The 21396-nt window shown below is 43.2% G+C and overlaps 1 protein-coding gene across 1 annotated transcript; it reads left to right on the forward strand.

The window, feature by feature from the left end:
* The first annotated feature begins 861 nt into the window (after positions 1-861).
* Positions 862-20354, forward strand: WNT1 (Wnt family member 1). Its single transcript, XM_087707878.1, has 4 exons — positions 862-962; positions 7813-8066; positions 14561-14826; positions 19866-20354. Exons 1-4 carry the CDS (start codon positions 862-864, stop codon positions 20352-20354), a joined length of 1110 nt encoding a protein of 369 aa, XP_087564004.1.
* Positions 20355-21396: the final 1042 nt, after the last annotated feature.

Raw genomic sequence — 21396 nt, forward strand, 5'->3', positions numbered from 1 at the left:
GACCGGCTCAGCTTCCCGGCTCTTCGGTGCCTGTGCCCGGGACGGCTGCCTCTCAGTGCCCCGGCGCTGTCTGGATTCCCCTTCACGTGGGTCATGAAGGACGGAGCAGAGCGACTGGCGACACATTCTTCGGAGCGAATGACTGGTCGTGGTCCCATTTTGGGGTGGGGATGAGGCACTGGGGTGGGGTGAGTGACGAGCATGAGGTAGCTTCCCCTCCTCCCGAATGAGCTGATTTCGGCCTCTCGGGACTCCGGGAACTTAATCTGAAACGGAGGGGAGCGGCCCGTCAAAAGCCTCCTTTCTTTTCTTTTCTTTTTTTTTTACAGTCCCCCCCCGCCCCCCGCCCGCCTGCCAAGCTGTGATGCGTCCCTTTTGCGCAAGGGCGCATTATTCGCGGGCGCGCACCGCGCTGGGTCTTCCTGACTGGATGGCTCACTCTATGGCGACCCTCCTCGCAGCCTCTATAAGAAGGCCTGGCCCTGGCGAGGGGATCGCAGACATGCTGCAAGGAGTCCACAGCTAGCAGGACGCACGGCGCTTCTCCCCCGCTAGCGTCTTAATTTCTCTTCTGGGAGTCATCAGCAGGCGGGATTGCCAGCAAGTGAGGCCCGCGGGGACTTTTTCTCCTGCAGCTTCTCCCTTTTTCTTTTCCTTTTCCCTCCCACCCCCATAAAAACTTCAACTTGGGCTCACATCTTCTTGACGAGCGACGGCCACTTCCCGGGCGCACGGTGCGCACCTCGCCAGCGGAGCGCTTTGGAGACCGCATCGCCATCCCACCTCTCCACCCACCCACCTATCATTCGCCGCTTCCAACTCCCCCCCTCCTGCGGTTCCCTCGAGCAGGCAGGCGAAGCGATGAGCCCCGTGGCATTAATGCTAGGCTTGAAGACCTTGTGGGTTTTGGCTTTTTCCTCTCTTTCCAACACTCTAGCGGTGAATAACAGCGGCCGATGGTGGTAAGTGCGCTTTACGCGCGGCTGCGCCTTTGGCGAAACCGGATCGCCTGAGTTCAATGGTGGGATGGGGAGGGAAATCGAACCTGCTGCTGCTGCTCCGAGGCTCCCGAATTGGCAACTTTGCATTGCCCGGAACTCGGCTTCTGAAGCAGTGACTAATAGCCAAGCGGAGAAAAGGAGCAGGACCAGGCGCTGGTTCTTGCCTAGCGATCTGGATCCCGTTTCGGTTTCTGCGGGATATTGCTCCGTGGAAACTTGGAAAACTTGAGCATCCAGCTGTGGTTTGCAAGAGATAAGGATAGGGCCCAAAGCTCCCTATGGGTCTTTGGCTCTATCCACAATGGGGTGGCCAAATTTGTAGTTGAAATTGGACCAGACACGATTTCTACCAAAGAATTACTAATAATTGTTACTACTTCTACTTTTGCCTCTGCAAGGCTACTTAGTAATACAGAAATGTTTCCTCTATAACTAAAGTAGGTTGCACTCTTGCTATAATTATTTATAATGATGTGCTATTTACTGTTGCACTATTTATGCCACTGCTAATGTTGTTATTCAAGTGTTTAGTGCCTGTATTCTTTCTTTCCATTTTCTTTGCATGCCTCTTCTGAGACACCAGGACAAATCAAGTAAAAAAAATAGTTCTGCAGATATTTCCTCCAATCATAGTACAGAGAAGAGAGATATAGCTCTCATTTTTGGTTTTGATTCTTGACAGTCCTGCTGAAATCTCTCCATGAAGCCCCGGGAAAGCAAAGGAATCCCATTTCAAATTTTAGCCCCTCTACTGCAATACATGCCTGATTTTTGGTCCAATGGAAGAATCAATAGAGGAAAAGCAATGATCATTTTAGCAAGCATCCTGGCCAAGTAGAGGTTTCACATCCAAATTCAATGGCTATATACCTTGTGGGTGTGATATCTTCCAATATAACTTTTTACTGCCAGTCATCAGTGATGTAGATCTGGCCACTCACCCAGCTGCATAATTTACTCTGTCTCTTGCCTGAGCACTAGCATTCTGCATGTGGGACTGAAGCAGCAACATGGGATCTGGGAAGGGTAGCTGTGAGACCTCATGAAGTGGTCTTGGAGTGAGGGCAGATACATGGAATCTGAAATTGCCAGATGTACCTGCTCAGTACAAAACAAGGGAGGGAAATGAGCTGAGTTATAGGTTGTTCAGTGTAGAAATGAAAAGAGAATTCCAGTTAATGGAAGTGCCCCTTTCTCCAAATGTGTTGAGGTATATATGGAGAATTCCCACATTTATTTAAGTTTTTTAAAATCCTGTTTTTATGAATTAATAATTAACTCAAGATGACAAACATACCTAATACTCCTTCCTTCTCCTATTTTCTCAACAATAACCCTGTGAGGTGAGTTGGGGAGGGAGGGAGGGAGGGGGAGAGAAAGAGAGAGAGAGAGAGGGAGAGAGAGAGAGAGAGAGACTCAAAGTTACCTAGCTGCCTTTCATGCCTAAGGCAGGACTAGAACTCACAGCCACCTGGTTTCTAGCCTGACGCCTTAGCCACTGGATCAAACTATCAGTGTTACATGGTCTTTTCTGGAATGAAGTTGAAGGTCATGTTCTAGGTTTGGATTGAAAGAAGAAAAGAATGCCTGTTTCTCAGATGCCGCTGGTAATCAGAATGATTTGAGGTGCATAAGTATTAAATATCTGTTTTTAAGGTTAGCATGGTGATACACTAATGACTAAGTGCATTTGTGTCACATGTGTGAAGCAGATACATTTCTTGTGTCCCGTTTCAAAGAAGACTATTCTAAATTCTCTATCGATAGTTTTGAGTAACTGGCATATCTCAGACTATATGCATAAGCATGAAATACTCGACAGCCTTGTCAAACCTTGCAGGATCCAGGATCAGCTCTGTATGAATACAACTATTTTTTTTTAAATTTGTGTTTGAGCTGGGCAAAAAAGAAATACAATGCTTTTAAAACTTATAATGTAACATATATATTGCAGCGGTTCCCAAACTTTGTGGCCCAGGAACTTCCCACAGTGGTTTTCTTGCAGGCAAAGTGAGGAACAAAGTCTAAGAATGCATTTGCTTCCACTTGGCCAGAACAAAAAGTGATCAGGCTTTAAAGAAAATGATCACACACACTCACTCACGCACGCACACACATTCAAACAGAAAGTTGGTTGTGATTCCTTGGAGGGAGAGTCTTGACCTGTAGCTTGGGAAAATCTACTGTAACATTTTGGAGGCAATATAATTCCTCCATCCCATCTTTCGAGGAGGAATTCTACAATTTTCCAAACTGTTTTAGCTATTAAAATGTCTCGGATGACATATGTATAGTACCAAATTTCAGGGCTGCAGTGCTTTGGAAAATTAACCCAACCATTTTAGTACTCCAAGTGAAGTGAGTCAGTGAGTGAGTCAGTGAGGCCCAAAGGTCCTTGGTAGTAGTACTGGTAAAAAAAAAGAAAAAAAAGAAAGAAAGAAAGAAAGAAAGAAAGAAAGAAAGAAAGAAAGAAAGAAAGAAAGAAAGAAGGATTTCCATGCTTCTTACTGCGACATGCTATTTGTTCTAGCTCCCTGCCAGCAAACGTGACAATGGACTGGAAGTCATGAAGCCCAATGTTCTGCCTGAGATGTGGTGAGAGCCTCATTGGCTTTGACAGACTGGCCTCTACTGCAAAATCATGTGAATGAAAGGGTTGTGTTGGAATAAGGAGTTACGAGAGATACAAATTCAGCTGTTTGTCTATGGAGGTTCTCAGTCATCCAGGTCATGGTTGTCCCAAAGGTGCTTTGTCAAAAGGCAACTGGACTTCCTTGGTTTTTTTTCTTGAACACTTTTTGCTTCAATTCAGAACTTGAAGAAGTTTCTTGGATGAGAAGCAAAATATCTTCAAGGAAGAACAAGAAAGTCCAGTTGCCTTTTGAAAAAGCATCTCTAGGTTCAACTGTTCTGGTTGCCTAGAAATACCTGGACTGTATGCCTTGGAAGTGTTTGTTTTGATAAGTAGTGAAATTCAAAAATTTATTACTACTGGTTCTGTGGGCGTGGCTTAGTGGGCGTGGCAGGGGAAGGATACTGCAAAATCTCCATTCCCACCCCACTCTGGGGCCAGGCAGAGGTGGTATTTGCCGGTTCTCTGAACCACTCAAAATTTCCACTACTGGTTCTCCAGAACCTGTCAGAACCTGCTGAATTTCACCCCTGGTTTTGACCCTCTTTCATATTTAGAGTTAGGTTTTCAGGGGAGTGTTTGGACTGTTGTATGCAGTATTACAAAACCCCTCTACAATGTTTTAAGGAGAAGATGCACAGACAATTTATTGGGAAAATATTCTTCCATCACAAAGACTCTTAAAACAAGTGTTCTGCACTTTAATTCCATAGCTCAATAGGAAATACTTTCGCTATTTTAGTATGCGTGTACCATTTATCCATCTGTTGGTTATCCGGGTTTTTTATTTATTTATTCTGTTTATCAAAGATGATCTATGAGCGCTATACCATTTATTATTTGAGCTCTCAGATAAAGCTCTTCTCCCTGTCACGATTCCTTCTAAAACATCAACCAGCAGAAACTAAAATGAATGAGTAATAGAGCGCAGTGATAATTTATAAAATCTAGTGTCCAGCATGTCAGATTACTAAAGAGTTTATTTTCACCCAGGCAGTGAGCGAAGTGTTTCTGGCTATGGGAAAATAAGTATTTTGTTTATTTTTTTAACTTTGCTTTGCTTTTATTTTGCCTTTCAGGATCAAAGGTGGCTCCCATCAAAAGCCAGCTGATTATAATTATCAGATGATTGTTATTATTAATAATTATCAGATTATTTTTGTTTTTCATGTTGAAACATCTACATAAAAAAAAGCTTAGAACCATCACTACTGTAAAGCAAAGGAGGCCACAATTTGCAGCAGCCACAAATTAACAGTTTAACACCAGTCATTTTCTGAATAAGGTAGATCATGCAATCTTCCCCCAAAGTCTTGTCCTCCAGATGAACTTTAATCCTTACTCCATAATCTCCTTTACCTAAAAATTATGAGAGTTTGTTGGGTATGGATGGAGAGTTCTGAAGTTGAAAAAGTTGGCTTATCATCCTTCAATACTAGCTCCAGTGGTGAAGTAATGCATTTTCCTTCCTGAAATGGCATAACATTGTGGGGGTTATCCTAGAGGTAATGGCGGTATCAGTGCAAAAAGCAATTGGAGCTGCTGCCTAGAGCATCTAGGGGTCCTATAGAGATTCTCCACCTGTGTAGGACTGGGGTGGTGGAGGGCAGAATAGCTAGCAGCTACTTGGATGAAGAAAATGAACAAATGTTGTTTGCAAACTCTTCCACTGGGTGGGGCCTGGCTTGTAGTTTGACTCTTTTAAATACTGTATACAGAATAGTTGTTTTCTTATTTTGATGCCCTTGTTTCTCTCCCCAGGATAGTTGTGGCCATTGTTATTGCGGGGTGTGTGTGTGTGTGTCTCCGAGCACTGGTAACCCTTTAAAGGAACCTAGCTCCCTTATTATGGGTGATATGTGGCTGCTCTTCTTCCCTCTCTCCACTGTGGTTTGTAAATTCTAATTTTAAAAAACGTTTTTCGTTAATGCTTTTCTGCATGTTTTATGATACTTTTTTGTATATTCTGGTATTATCTGATCGTTGTACCTGGCACCTCCTCTACATTCTCTGGAGAATAAGTTCTAAATTTTCAAATAAATATTTTAATATTTTCAATAGCACAGAATTGTAGTTGTGATGCGTAATGATGGTTGAATTTCTTTTAAGCCTTGCGGTAAAATTGGGCTTTACATTTGTGTTATACATGTCTGTTTCGTGTGAGTGTGCATGCCTGTGTGTGTGTAGACAAAAAAACCCCCCTAACTGGCTATCATATTATTCTGAAATCCTATCTGGAATTAAAGTAAAGTGTATGTATTTTATAAATAAATACACATTCCAGATTTTCGTTCCAATCTAATAACAATAATAGAAAGAAATAGTTGTAAGATAATAACAGCTATGTTTTGTATATGTATAACAATCTATTTATTTTTATTTAAAACATTTATATAGCTCAGCTAGTTGGTTAACAAAATAAATGTAACCAAGATTACATTTATTTCAATGAACTGTTCCTGTACTGTATTGTTACTGCAACTGTTATATTATCAGGCATTTATTGCATTTCTATAGCAAATGACTGGAGTTTATAACAGTGCTTAATGCTATGGTGTTTAAAGAGAAAAAGGGAACTGACTGGGAATTCTGGGTGTTGCAGTTCTAACACATCTTGACCATATCAAATTAGGGAAAGCTTGAGCAACAGGAATTGTGCACCTTACACTCTGCTCTCTTTATGGATCCTGCAAGGAACTTTTCTGCCTAATAGAAATCATGTACAGCGAATTCTTTTTAGACAGCTCTGTTAAGTAAATTTGTTTTCCTCCTAGATGACTTTAAGTTGGGGACAGAAATTCTCAGACGAGATTTTCTTAATTCAAGGATGCCAGATGCACTAGATTTGGAATTTATATGGAATTCCCCCTTAGCTGTTTCCACATGTTTGGGGTGGCTCTGGCAAGAGATAGGAACACTCTGCTCCCCTCTTATTAATTACAGTAAGTAGATTGATTCCGCCTCCTGCCAAAACCTGTCCAAAAACTGCTATGATTTCTTTGTTTGTCATATAGAGTGTGACTGCCGCAGCTGCTATGATATAAATTACTTGCAGACATTTTTAATTATGTTTTTAATATCATAGCGGGGTACCTCACTTCTTAAAATTATAATATGTTTGGCATTTGAATTGGAATAAAAGAGGGACTTCTTTGCAACTGGACATAGATTTTAGCTTTCCTGCCTAGAGGGGCTTTCCTGATTCACTCTTTAATTATCTTCCACCAGTAAAAGAGGCAACTCATGATTATTAGTTGATCTATCTCGCATGTTTTGATGGATCTTGTGATCCTACTGGCAATGAACCTATACTATGGGAAGATTTATTTTTTATTCTTTAAATTAATTGGTAAGGAAAGGAACTGATGTTAAGAGGCAGGATGGCACAGTGGTTGGAATGGAGTATTGTAGGCTAATTCTGCTGACTGCTAGCAGTTCGATGCTGACCTTCTCAAGGTTGACTCAGCCTTCCATCCTTCCGAGGTTGGTAAAATAAGGACCCAGATTGTTGGGGGCAATAAGCTGACTCTGTAAACTGCTTAGAGGGGATCGAAAAACACTGTGGAGCAGTATATAAGTACTATTGCTATTGTTATGTTGTCTATTTATGAATTTCCATTTTTCTCTTTTTCTTTTGCTATTTAATATGGTTTGCATTGATTTTCTGGTTTGCCAATTTGGACCATTATTTTATATATCACCAGGCAGAGAGAGTTTAAATACATATGTGTGTGTTTGTGTTTGTGTGTGTGTGTGTGTGTATGTATGGAGAGATAAATACTGTAGATAGATGATAGATAGATAGATAGATAGATAGATAGATAGATAGATAGATAGATAGATAGATAGATAGATAGATAGATAACGTGCATTGGCATGTTAGCAGCATTGAATGCAATGATATTTAGGCCAAAGCAAAGGTTAAAAAGAAAAGCCCATGATAGAGGCTGTTCAGAATCATCAAAGAATGCCAGCAAGTCTTAACTCCTCATGTTCCAAATGCCCTTGGAGTACTTGATATTCAACACTGCAAGATTTTGAGTGAAACGTTTGTATCCTGGCATTTTCCGGGTGCAGCTGGAAGTTTTCAGTCCATTCTGGAGACCTGAATCCTTAAGGAGCCCAAAAACCACCTTGTCCTGATCACCATTGTAATCTTCTTGAAACCTCTGCTTTCAGGGGAATCATCAACGTGGCCTCGTCTACCAACCTACTGACCGATTCCAAGAATGTGCAGCTGGTGCTAGACCCTTCCTTGCAGCTCCTGAGCCGCAAGCAGCGCAAGCTTATCCGCCAAAACCCAGGCATCCTGCATAGCATCAGCAGCGGCCTGCAGAGCGCCATCAAGGAGTGTAAGTGGCAATTCCGTAACCGGCGCTGGAACTGTCCTACTACCCCAGGCCCCAATGTGTTCGGCAAGATTGTCAACAGAGGTAAGAGGATGATACGGGGGTGGGGGGAAGGGGTTTGAACGGTGGTGGTGAAGAGGAGGAGGATGGAAGTCTGTTCAGTTCTCTAGGTGAACTTCATGGATCTGAGACATTTCTTCCTGCTCCTATAATCTGGCTGACTTAGCAAGGGGAGGCAAGAAACTAATTGTGTTGCTTTGTGATGGGTAGTTGGCTCTCCATTTTTAATATGGAGCGCTGCAAACATGAGTGTGTCAGTCAAGAAGAGCAGTCTTTTGCACAGAGCACGCAGATTTCTCGTCCCCGTATTCTGTTTTTCCTTCCTCATGGGAACAAGCTTTCCTGTTTAGTTAAGTCACAAGTGTCAAACTTGTGGCCCGTGGGATGAATGCGTCACATAGCCACCCCTACCCTCAGTTTAGTGAAGGGGGGAAAAAAAGTCACGATACGTCACATGATAACTATGTGACGCCGTGATTTTGACACCCCTGAGCTAAGCGAAGCAAAGGCTTCAAAGGGCAGAGCTGGACAAAGAAAACCCACTCGCCCACCTTCCGGCCCTAACCTGCCCTGCCATTTGGATCATCCATTCCACTGGGTCTAAATCTGGATGGCTGGCCCCATTGCCACTCCCATCACTTGTAAGAGCTGCTCAGTGCATTATCTGGTGCCTGTTGCTGCCACATCTGAGAAGCACTATGTGTATCTCACGGCGCTTCACTGCTGCTGCTGCTGAAAACGGAGCATGGAAAGAAGGAGCAAAGTCTCTTCCCTCCCCAAGGTTCAGGTCTTTGAGGGCCTTTTTCCCTCCAACTAGAACCTTCTACAGGTAGTCCTCGACTTACGTCTACAATTGAGCCCAAAATTTCTGCTGCTAAGTGAGACATTTGTTAAATGAATTTTCTCCCCTTTTACGTCCTGTCTTGCTGCCCTTGTTCAGTCAAACGTTGCAGTTGATAAGTTAGTAACCCAGTTGTTAAGTGAATCTGGCTTCCCCATTGACTTTGCTTGTCAGAAGGTCGCAAAAGGGAATCCTATGACCTTGGGACACAGCAACATGAACCAGTTGCCAAGCCTCTGAATTTTGATCACGTGATCAAAGGTCATTACTGTGAAGAACGGTCATAAATCACACTTTTTAGTGCTGTTGTGATTATGAACGGTCACTAAATGAACTGTTGTAAGTCAAGGACTACCTGTACTTATTTTTTCCTCTCTTTAATTTTGCTCCTCTGCAAGATTTTAACAGGTGATGTCCACAATAGCAGATGTACCCATCCGCTATATAGCTTTATATTTCAGAATATATATAGAATGATCAAAAGACCCATGACTTATGAGGTCAATTTGGGGAATAACCATGAGCCCTGGAGAAACTGAGCAAAGGAACACAGTCAGGTAGTAAAAGATCAGCTGACTGTTCTTTATTCTGCTTTATTTTTTTAAAAAGCAAAATATCACAGAATTTTTCATGGTGCTCTTCTTTTGAAGCAAATTGCGTGGCATTTACTGGGATGTGGCTGAAGTACTTTGTATAACTTCAGCATTATTAAGAACAATATCAGACTTGCTGTTCTGGGTTAGAAGCGTCACATCAATGCGGTGATAGCACACCTGGCCTGGTTAAATCTGATGGATTTCAGTGGGATTTCAACAGCTTAAGCGGACATTAAGCTGGTTGAAAATTAAAAGGTGACTTGTCTTGGGGCATGCGTGGATATACACTCCACAGCACATTAAGCCAAGTACATATTTTCTGGGAATGTATACAGTAGCTACCACAAGAAGACACAACTTCTTTAAGGAGTTGCCAACAGATGCAACAAGAGCATCCATGCACACTCTGATTCACCTTTCTTTCGAATTTGGATCATTTCACAGCTGTGACGATGCTATTAATGATGACATCCCACTCGGGTTAGCAACCCGAGCTAACAGCATAGTTCAGCAGACTAACAGAATAATGGAACAATAGCAGAAAAAAGGAGGAAGAACTGGAGAAAATCAGACAATATAAAGTCATACTCTCCCTCCCCACCTGAAAAGAACTCTGTTCCAAATGCCACTTGGGCATGGGCATGGGCAGCGCATGACTCATCTGGCCTGCGGTCTAGGAGTTTAGACATTCTACTCCTCTGTGGGGCAAGACTGAGGAAGAGAAGGGATAGGAGAAGATCAATGGGGCAAGCCTGAGGGAGAGAAGGGGAGAAGAAAGGCCGATCATAACTACTCATTAATTTTCAAGCTTTAAGTGTCGATTTATCAAGCCCGATCACATAGTTTCATAGCGGAGCATGGGTTTCCAGCTAGTATATTCCATAAGTTGAGTTGAGTTGAGTTTATTATATTTCTATGCCGCCCTATTCCCCTGAGGGGACTCAGGGCGGCTCACAACCAAGTCAGGGGGGCAGGGAGTACAATAAGAAAAAAGAACACGAACAAAACAATACCACAATTTAGAACACTCAACAACCATACCATTCGAGAGGGGATAAAAGACTCGTTAGCCCCAGGCTTGCCGGAACAGCCAGGTTTTAAGGGCTTTACGGAAGGCCTGGAGGGTGGTGAGGGTCCGGATCTCCACGGGGAGTTCGTTCCAAAGGGCCGGAGCTGCCACAGAGAAGGCCCTCCTCCGGGTGGTCGCCAATCGGCATTGGCCAGAGGATGGAACTTGGAGGAGGCCTAATCTGTGGGATCTAATCGGTCTATTGGAGGTAATTGGCAGTAGGTGGTCTCTCAAGTACCCAGGTCCAATACCATGAAGGGCTTTATAAGTGACAACTAGCGCCTTGAAGCGTATCCGAAGACCAATAGGCAGCCAGTGCAGCTCGCGGAGGATAGGTGTAACGTATCGCTCGCGCGGCTGTACTCTGGACAAGCTGAAGTCTCCGAATGCTCTTCAAGGGCTGCCCCTTGAAGATTGGGGGAATCCCTTGGAGCAGAATGGGAGGGGGGAATAGCCGGAAGGCTGAGAATCCCCTTCATTCCTATTCTGTTGTTAGAATCTTGGACCAATCAACAAGTATGCCTCTAGTTCAAGTATGCCTCTTGACTGTTGGCTAAAGAGTATGCCTGAGCATTGTGGTAAAGTGAGTTCTGATGGCCGAAATGAGCACCATTTAAAGCTGGTTACAGGCTTATAAACTAAGGAAATACTTTACTTGGGTAAGAAGGCTTAAGAAGTTGCCATTTAAAGTGGCCAGATTAAAGACAACAGCTGGGAGGGGCACAGAGAACTTCTAAGACTGGACCCTCTATTGTGTTGTACCTTTGGGTCTTGGTGCCCTTATCCTCCCCACTCCTTTTAATTTGTTTTTAAAAGTTTAATTTACAAACATGAACATAAGGATTTGCCTTTAGTATACAGGTAGTCCTCGACGTACGACCATAATTGAGCCCAAAATTTATGTTGATAAGTAAAACATTTGTTAAGGGAGAATTTTATGACTTTTCTTGCTACGGTTGTTAAGTGAATCATTGAGGTTGTTAAGTTAATAATCTGGTTGTTAAGTGAATCTGGCTTCTCCATGGACTTCGCTTGTCAGAAGATTGTAAAAGGGGTTCACAAGATCTGGGGACACTGTAACAGTTATAAATATAAATCAGGGGTGTCGAACTCATGGCCCACGGACCGGATGACTCATGTGCTGGCCACGTCCACCCCTGCTTCAGCGAAGGGGAAAAAAGTTGGGATACGTCACGTGATGACGACGTGACCCTGATACAAATCAATTATCAAGCATCCAAATCTTTGTTACGTGACCATGAGGATGCTGCAATGGTCATATGTGTGAAAAATGGTCATAAGTCACTTTTTTCAGTGACTTTGTAACTTCGCATGGTCACTCAATGAACGATTCTAAGTTGAGGACTCCCTGTATTCTATTGTGCTTAGTGAGGCAAGTAGGCTATTTGGCATTTGGTGCTCAGATCTCACCTCTGCCTTGCAATCAGTCTTTTGGCCAAGTAGTCTGAATCTAAACAGTGACATGTGTATTGACCAGCCCAGAGAAGTTGCCTATGAAGAGTACAGAAGTCTGTTTTTAAGATCTAAAGTCTAAACCCAGCCCAGCATCCATTACAAATATCCACAGCTTGGATTTGTCCATCAGATTTCACAGATGATGTCAGATTTTATAGTAAGCAATTGTTGTTCTCTTTTTTCCCTTCCCCATCCCACTCCATTGAGAACTGCAGCATTCCTTTCCCACAAACAGAAACTCTATTGCTTGAATGTTCCTTTTCTGACCCTCCAGTTCTCTCTCCCTTATGAGACAAATAAGAAAAGATAGATTATTAATCATAAATCCAGCAAAAATCCACAATCCAGAAAATAATCCACAACTATTTCTTTTTATGGGATGCAGCATATAGTCCATTGATTTTTAGATTGTTCAAGCAAAAAAAAAAAAAAGCTCTTAGGCAGCATGGGGGAGAACGCTCTTTAAAGCATTAAAAAAATTTTTTTAAAGGGTTTTTTTTTCAGGAGGAAAGGTGCTATGTAAATAAAATAAATCAATGTCAGAATGTTTGCAAACAGCATGCATGGTGCTGTGCTCTCCTGGAAGAGGGTTTCTTTTTCATTCAAGAGGCAATGCCTCTTCTAAGATAGTGAAGGTATCATTTTCAAACATGCTTTCAAAGTTATTAATCCTTCCATTCATATGCAAAAGTAGCTGAGTGTAATCCTACAGAGTAATCCTTCTGTTTTCACTTTTGAGGCTGTTGGTTGAGGACAGAAAGAACCACCACTCCCTAAACCCCACTGAGCTCAATCTGACAAAGGAAGAAATATCTATATCTACACTATATCTATATATCTATATATCTATATATCTATATATCTATATATCTATATATCTATATATCTATATATCTATATATCTATATATCTATATATCTATATATCTATATATCTATATATCTATATATCTATATATCTATATATCTATATATCTATATATCTATATATCTATATATCTATATATCTATATATCTATATATCTATATATCTATATCATCTGTATCTCTGTATCTCTCTTTGTATATCTATTTACATCTATATATATCTACGGTGGGTTCCTACCAGTTCGCACCAGTTCGCACCAGTTCGGTAGAACCAGTTCGTCAAATCTTCTGAACCGGTTAGAAGAGGTTCCACCAGTGGACCCGGAAAGCAGGCCACACCTACAGAAGAGGTTCCAAAAATTTTTGAAACCCACCACTGACACACACACACACACACACACACACACACACAGACTCACATAGAGAGAGAAAGAGAAAGAGAAAGAAAGGAGGAAGGAAAAAAAACAAAAAAGGAAAGAAAAAGTGAGAGAGAAATGAAAGAAAAAAAGGAAAAAGGGACAGAGAGACAAAAGGAAGGAAAGAGAGAGAGAGAGAGAGAGAGAGAGAGAGAACACGTGGCCGACAAGCCACTCCCCCCAGGTCACATGGCTGGCAAGCCACTCCCACAAAGGAGGCTACACCCACAGAGTAGGTTCGAAAAACTTTTGAAACCCACCACTGGTAGGTAGGTAGGTAGGTAGGAAGGTACCTAGATAGATAGAGAGAGAGAGAGAGAGAGAGAGAGAGAGAGAAGAGTAGAAGATTCAAGCCCATTGGTTTTATGAAATTGAGAGATGGAATTCTCATACTGATGGTTGGGGGAGTTAAACATCTACCTCCATTAAATGCTTCTCATGTTGGTCTCCTTGCACCTCTGCACAGCATCTCATCCTTAACGGCTCCTAACTATTCATTCCCTTCACTTACAAATGCAGAGGATACATAACTTAAAAGTTTCTTCTCATAGGAAGTGCCTCCCACCCAGCTCCCATGTTTGTTGAAAGAAATGTTCAACTGCTTGAAATGGCCTGATGAGTAACATCACCTTATATTCTTATTACTGCTACCACTTTTATTGCTATGGTTGCTACCACCGTGATTATTCCTTGAAGCTAACAATACCACTTTTTTGTATGCGGGGGAAACCTTAAGGAATGCTGCTGCTCCTGCATTGTGTCAGGAATGTATTGTTGGTCTTCAAGCACATGAGGCAGCCCTTATTATGGATTCATTAGGAACTACTGGTAGTCCTCAACTTAGGGCCACAACTGAGCCCAAAGGTTCTGTTGCCAAGTGAGACATTTGTTAAGTGAGTTTTACAACCTTTCTTGTCACCGTTTGTTAAGTGAATCACTGCAGTTGTTAAGTTATTAACATGAGTGTTGTGTGAATCTGGTTTCCCCATTGACTTTGCTTGTCAGAAGGTCGCAAATGACCCTGGGACACTGCAACCGTCATTAAATATGGGTCAGTTGCCAAAGGTCTAAGTTTTGATCACATGACCCGGGGGAGGCCACAACAATCGTAAGTGTGAAAAACGGTCATTAGTCACTTTTTTCATTGTAACTTCAAAAGGTCCCTAAATATAGCTGTTGTAAGGACTACCTGTACTAAGCTGGGTTCGGGGCTGTTCACTGATACGTTGTATGGTCTCTCTCTTCTGCCTCCAGGTTGCCGAGAGACTGCCTTCATTTTTGCTATTACTAGTGCCGGGGTCACCCATTCGGTGGCCCGTTCTTGCTCGGAAGGCTCCATCGAATCTTGCACTTGTGACTACCGACGGAGGGGTCCAGGAGGTCCCGACTGGCATTGGGGTGGCTGCAGTGACAATGTGGACTTTGGACGGGTCTTTGGGCGAGAGTTCGTGGACTCCAATGAGAAAGGGAGAGACCTGCGCTTCTTGATGAATTTACACAACAACGAGGCAGGACGTCTGGTAGGAAGAACAGTGACCGCCACGGGGTATATGGGGCTTTGCGTAGAACTGCATGCATTGAGAATGCCTTTCATATCAATATGGTGTCGGGCATAGTGATATCAGCAGACATTAATTAACACCACATTTGACTTCTCCAATAAGCATCATGAATATTTTCAACATATGTTCAGACCGTGTTTGTACCAGCTCATTGTTTTCTGAAAATCAGCTATGATTTCAGTTATGTTGATCTATTCCTAGGAAAACTAGCCATCAAATTCCTCCAAAGTAATTAATGTTTGATTAAGGTTAGCATGCAAAAAAGGCCCCGCTCAGATCATGCAGATGTGTGGTTGAGTTAATGCGATTATAGCTCTCTATATTGTTCACCTGGATGAAATTGGATTTGGAATCCGAGATGTTATCGTACGGCATAGAGAATCTAAACAACGTGTTCCAGGAGCTTCTTATTTTAAGAGAATCCTGGGAATACTGTGTTTCCCCGAAAATACGATCTTCCCCCGAAAGTATGTCCTAGCTTGATTTTTACACATGCGCCCAATACAACCCCTATCCCAAAATAAGGCCCAATTAAGACCCCACCCACTCCAGAGTGCACGGGTAAAAATTAAGCTAGGGTAGGGATTGGGGGGTGGAACTGCCCTACTACTTACCTTTGGACAGTTTCAGCCAGGCCTCACATGTCCCGACATCTGCCTTACTGGCCCATTTCTTCTGCCGACAAGGCTTTCCTGAAGGCTTCTGCAGCCAATAACAGAGCTCCGGAGCCTTTTTGGGTGACCTGGTCTCTTTTTTAGTGGCAATCTATACTGTCAGACCCAGTCTTATTTTCAGGGAAACATGGGTATGTGCACATTACCACAAGCTCTTAGTTGCTTTACTGTTGCCCTACAAATAGGGCAAAAGGAAGCAACAGACTGCCAGTTCTGGTTTACCTTCCAATCCTTGCAATGATTTGCGCACTTTATTAAACAAGTATGAGCTAGTCCAAAAATCCATCACTCCATCCGGGGAAGAATTCATTTCAGGAAAACTCAGCTCAAGCTGTTGTCATACCTTAATATTTCTTACAGCGACTTTCCAGATGAAAGGCGCATTCATGCTTTTCATGAACATAAAGACACATTATCCTTCGTAATATCCTTAGTTCCCTTTCACTGAAATTGATTGACATATCCCCTTCTATGATTTTTATCCTGGTCCACTTTAAAGGCTTCCTTTCCAGAGTCATTGGCCAAATCCGATGATAGTAAATTCCATCATTTAATCATGCTCCACATGAAGTGACTTTGTCTGTCTTGAACATACTGCCACTCTATTTCACCATTCTTCTGCTACAACAGAAACAGAGAAAAAATAGGTCGATATATCATTTTATATATTTCCATCATATGCTTTCCTACCTGATCTTCCTGCAGTTGCTTTTTCCTAAATAAAAAGCCTCAAATGTTTTAGATGTTCCGCATAAAATAATTGATAATTTTGATAGTCAGATAACACACATTTTATAATTCTTCGGTGTCTGTGGTAGCATTCTCTTGGTCACATAATCAAAATTCGGATGCTTGGTAACTGATTCATATTTATGACGGTTGCAGTGTCCTGGGGTCATGTTTGCAATCTTTTGACAAGCAAAGTCAATGGGGATTCACTTAAACAACCATATTACTAACTTAAACAGCTGCAGTGATTCACTTAACAACTATGGTAAGAAAAGTCATAAAATAAAACTCACTTAACAAAAACTTAGCAACAGAAATTTTGGGCTTCATTGTGATCATAAGTTGAGGACTACCTGTACAGAAGAATCTGGTGAACTAACGTTCAACACTACATTGGCACCAGATAAGGGTCAATGGAATTCAGGCGGGGTTGGAGTGGAGTCCTTGTGGGAGCAGAGTGACTCTAAGCTGATGATGCGTTTAAATCTACTCGCCCAACGCAGCTTGGTCTTCTCCTACATCCCTTGTAGCCTTGTAGGAGATATGCTAACTATAGTTTGCAGGCAATATAAAAAACTCAAACTACTTTTTTGCTACTAATTAAGATGACATAACGTGGTGGTTCAGTGGCTAAGATGCTCAGCTTGTCAATCAGAAGTTTGGCAGTTCAGTGGTTCGAATCCCTAGCGCCACGTAACAGAGTGAGCTCTGGTTACTTGTCCCAGTTTCTGACAACCTAGCAGTTTGAAAGCATGTAAAAATGCTAGGAAAAAAAATAGGAACCACCTTTGGTGAGAAGGTAACAACATTCCGTGTATCTTTGGCATTTAGTCATGCCGGCCACATGACCATGGAGATGTCTTTGGACAGCGCTGGTTCTTCGGCTTTGAAACGGAGATGAGTACCACCCCCTAGAGCCAGAAACGACTAGCACGCATATGCGTGGGAACCTTTACCTTTTTAAGATGACATTAGGGTATTTATGTCTTGGCAGAAAGCAGGAACTGAATAACGCCCTACTGGAATGGCCTCAAGTTCAGCCTTTTAGCAGAATTGTTTAGGAAAACATCCCAATGAATTGGTTGCAATCTGCCCATGTGCTGCCTTTAGAAATGCCCAGATTTGCTGCCTGACTTCAATCTGTTCCTCAATATTAAGGCCTTTATACTGATGAGCAAATTGAAACAAGAGATCCTGGGCACAAGAATATACCTGCTTATGTATGTTGCTTGGCTGCACAAAATGTATTTCCTCTCTCTGCTTATTTGCACGGATGTGAACTTGGACTGGGAAGCATATGCTTGTTTGCTTTTACAGGGCGTAGATTGTGAGGAGAGTGGTAGCAACCTGAGAGGGGTGGGGCTGCGGTAATGGGATGTCCTCCTCCCCCCAAAATGGGGCAAGCCTCCCCTTAATCAGGCCAGCCTTATGCAGGCTAGCCAAGCCCAGAACCACAAGCTAGGCTGACGTGTGGGCTCCTAAACATCTGGAAGGAAATGGTTCCAGTTCTTCTAATTGCAATAAAAACCCCTTTGGAAAGAAAAACTGCGGGCTTGGAGAAACACATCCACATTTTTCTAACTGGAGGGGATCTGTGGTGTGTGGATGGGAGGGGGGGAGTTAGTCCCATTTGCAAGGAAAGGGGAAAGAAATGGACCTCGGAAAAGAGATTTGTAACAAAGGGAGAGATAGTGCACAGGGAAAAGCAGAGATGTGCTGGCAACCAGCCGCTCTTGATCATTCCAAGAAGCAGAAAAGATAGGACATACAGTAGAACCTCTGGTCACAACCATAATTTGTTACATAATTTTGGTCACAACCCAATTTGGTCGGGACCCGAACCTTATTTTGGAAATTTGGTGCTTACAAAAAAAATGGCGCGGAAGGGGAAATTGGCTGCAAAAAACCCCCACCTTTGTGAATTTTTGGGTTGGAACCCAATTTGGTCGTGGTCAGAAGTGTTTGTGACCAAAGGTACTACTGTAGTTCCTCAACTATCAGTACCACCATTGCTACATTACCATATTGTTATTGTCACTGTCGTCATCACATTTTGACTTCCCTTCCAATTCCCAGAGTTTCTAGACAGCATAACTAAGACCAGGAATTCTGCGAATTGTAGTCCTCACAGCTTTGAATTGAAAAAGCTTTCTTTAGCTAGCTTGTTCAAAGCCTGGAGAACTTCTCTGGCAGTCCAGATAATCTATAGTTCCAGGAGTGAAATTCAACAGGTTCTGGAGAACCGGTAGCGGAAATTTTGAGTACTTCAGAGAACTGGCAAATACACCTCTGGCTGGCGCCAGAGTGGGATGGAATGGGGATTTTGCAATATCCTTCCCCTGCCATGCTCACCAAGCCAAGCCCACAGAACCGGTAGTAAAAAAATGTGACTTCCACCACTGTATAATTTCCAGTAGACTTAGCCCACATGGACATAAATGAAATTTTGGGGAGTTGCAATTCAGCCATCTTTGGAAGATCTTAATCCTCTAGGCCTGACATCATCTTCACAGCTTTTATAACATGAGATGAGTTCTCTTTACTCAGAGAGAAAACCGAGGCAAGGAAGATTGGCTTGCCTGAAACTACCTAGTGAGTTTTGTGACAAGGGTAGTGTTGGAGTCCTTGTTTTCACTATCACCATGTCAGGTCTCTCAAGTTAGGAACCAGGCATTGGGCTTTGGGGGGGCAGGACATCCCAGAGTGCTGAAAAAGTGTTTTGTTCTTGTGTGAAATTTTATATCCAGATATATTTTATTCTTTATACTGTTTCCATCTTCCCTGAAAATATTAACAAAACCCACAATGGTCTGAGAATCAGTGTCTCCGTTAGATAATTCACAGTGAAGCTGAAACTAAGTCAATCAATTAAAATTAGCAAACTTCCTCAAATCCCCAAATAGGTTACCCAGACCTAATCCACATATCAAAGGATGAGGCCTGCAAACACAAACAGAATGAATTAAATTAGGTTTCCCAGAGGAACATCATGTTTGTTTACCAGAATAAACATACCTACACTGTGGAATGTGGTGTAGTGCTGTGGTGGCTCAGTGGTTAGCATGCAGTACTGCAGGCTACTTCTGCTGACTGCTGATTACAGGCAGGTTTGGCAGTTCAAACCTCACCAGGCTCAAGGTTAACTCAGCCTTCCATCCTTCCGAGGTGGGTAAAATGAGGACCCAGATTGTTGGGGGTAAATAGGCTGACTCTGTAAACGGCTTAGAGAGGGCTGTAAAAGCAATGTGAAGTCTAAGTGCTATTCCATTGCTACACACACACACACACACACACACACACACACACACACACACACACACAGTGTCACCCTAGAATCACCACATAGATACCTGTACTTCACCCCAAACAACTCCCCCCACCCTGTAAAAATCTGCTGCTACATCCCCCTTTTCTCTGCAGCCTGCTCCTAAAGGCGAACTGTTTTGCTTTTAGCAATACATGTTTTTTCTTTCCTCACAGCTGTTTGGATCTCATTTTTATTTATTCTTGTGCAGTCCCGTCTCGAGTTGGAACCCCAAATTATTCTTCTGACGCTCTTAATAGGCTTTTTGGTCTTCTCTCCCCCCCCCCCAGACTGTTTTCACAGAAATGCGCCAGGAATGCAAGTGCCATGGGATGTCAGGCTCTTGCACCGTGAAGACCTGCTGGATGCGTCTGCCCACTTTTCGGACCGTGGGGGACTTCCTCAAGGATCGCTTTGATGGCGCTTCCCGGGTCATCTACGGCAACAAAGGCAGCAACCGAGCTTCCCGCATGGAGCTGCACCATCTGGAGCCGGAGAACCCAGCTCACAAGCCTCCTTCCCCTCACGACCTGGTCTATTTTGAGAAGTCTCCCAACTTCTGCACTTACAACGGCAAGACAGGCACCGCAGGCACAGCCGGACGCTTCTGCAACAGCACCTCCCCAGCTCTGGACGGCTGTGAGTTGCTGTGCTGCGGGAGGGGCTACCGCACCCGGACACAGCGCGTCACCGAGCGATGCAACTGCACCTTCCACTGGTGCTGTCACGTCAGCTGCTTGAACTGCACCAACATGCAAGTGCTGCACGAGTGCTTGTGAGCAACGGAGAGGGAAGCAAAGGACATGCTTGGCCGAGTCAACGAGAAACACCAGCTCAGAGAAGAAGACCTCACAAAAAGGCCCAGGCTGCAAGGCACTCAAAACACACACACACACACACACACACACACACACACACACACACACACACACACCCTTACCTTCCTATTTCCCCACAGGAGCACAGTACACTTCCTTGGCCCAGAAAGCAGACATCTTTGTGGTTACAAATGTCTTCACCTCTCTGTCTTGGGAGAATCAACCCAGGTGGAAATGGCTACAGACATCCATGAGAATCAACACGGTTATGCATACGCTTTGCCCCCGGCCCAAGTGTGCAAGGAGCCCCTTTTGTGTTTTTTGGCATGCTAATCGAAATTGTCACGTAGAGCTTAATTTATAAACTAGATCTAAAAACTTCAACCCTAGGGATTGCAGTTCCCAGGTTATTAGGCGTGTTTTGATTGGTTGAAATCTTTAGTTCCTTTCTGGACCTCCTGGATGACTGGAGTGGAAAGGTGGGGAACATCTCAGGCAGAATGGCTTTCCCTCATCCGAGGCACCTGCTCAGGTCACAAGAAGTGTCTTCCCTATGTGTTTGACACCTTTCATTTTACAGACTTCATACAAGCTTCTCTGAACTGAATTTCAGGTGTCCTGTATATGATAATTAGGAGCTAGAGAGACCCCTTCCAACTTCTTTTAATGTAGCCCCCAAAGAAATGCAAGAAAAAAATTGGGGATCAACTGTGGTCATAAGTTGAGGTCTATTTGTGCCAGAGACCCTTTGGCTCATTTCCCAATCTAGGTGCCCTCTAGAAGTGTGGACCACTGTCAGCAAAAGCATTGCAGTTAATTCTGCTAATTTGGTCCACATGTCAGCCAAGCTGGGGAAGATTGTCCTAGAATCTGGCCTTGGGTGCTGCATCTGTTATCTAGCAAAGTGGCAGTAGGGAGGTTTGGTCTCTCAAAGACAAGCACTGTTCAAGGTCCATGGGAGACAGGCAGCTCCCCTTTAATTACACGTTGCTCCCTGTGCTTA

The sequence above is a fragment of the Thamnophis sirtalis genome, unplaced genomic scaffold (genome assembly GCF_051295495.1).
Source record: "Thamnophis sirtalis isolate CommonGarterSnake01/CBP01778 unplaced genomic scaffold, rThaSir2_p1.2 scaffold_3, whole genome shotgun sequence".
NCBI lineage: Eukaryota > Metazoa > Chordata > Lepidosauria > Squamata > Natricidae > Thamnophis > Thamnophis sirtalis.

What these genes read in the sequence shown, in the direction of transcription:
- WNT1 (XM_087707878.1), top strand. Translation starts at nt 862, where the DNA reads ATGAGCCCCGTGGCATTAATGCTAGGCTTGAAGACCTTGTGGGTTTTG. An exon ending in CGGCAAGATTGTCAACAGAG is followed by an intron (nt 8,067 to 14,560) that starts GTAAGAGGATGA and finishes TTCTGCCTCCAG; the next exon opens with GTTGCCGAGAGACTGCCTTC. An exon ending in ACAACGAGGCAGGACGTCTG is followed by an intron (nt 14,827 to 19,865) that starts GTAGGAAGAACA and finishes CCCCCCCCCCAG; the next exon opens with ACTGTTTTCACAGAAATGCG.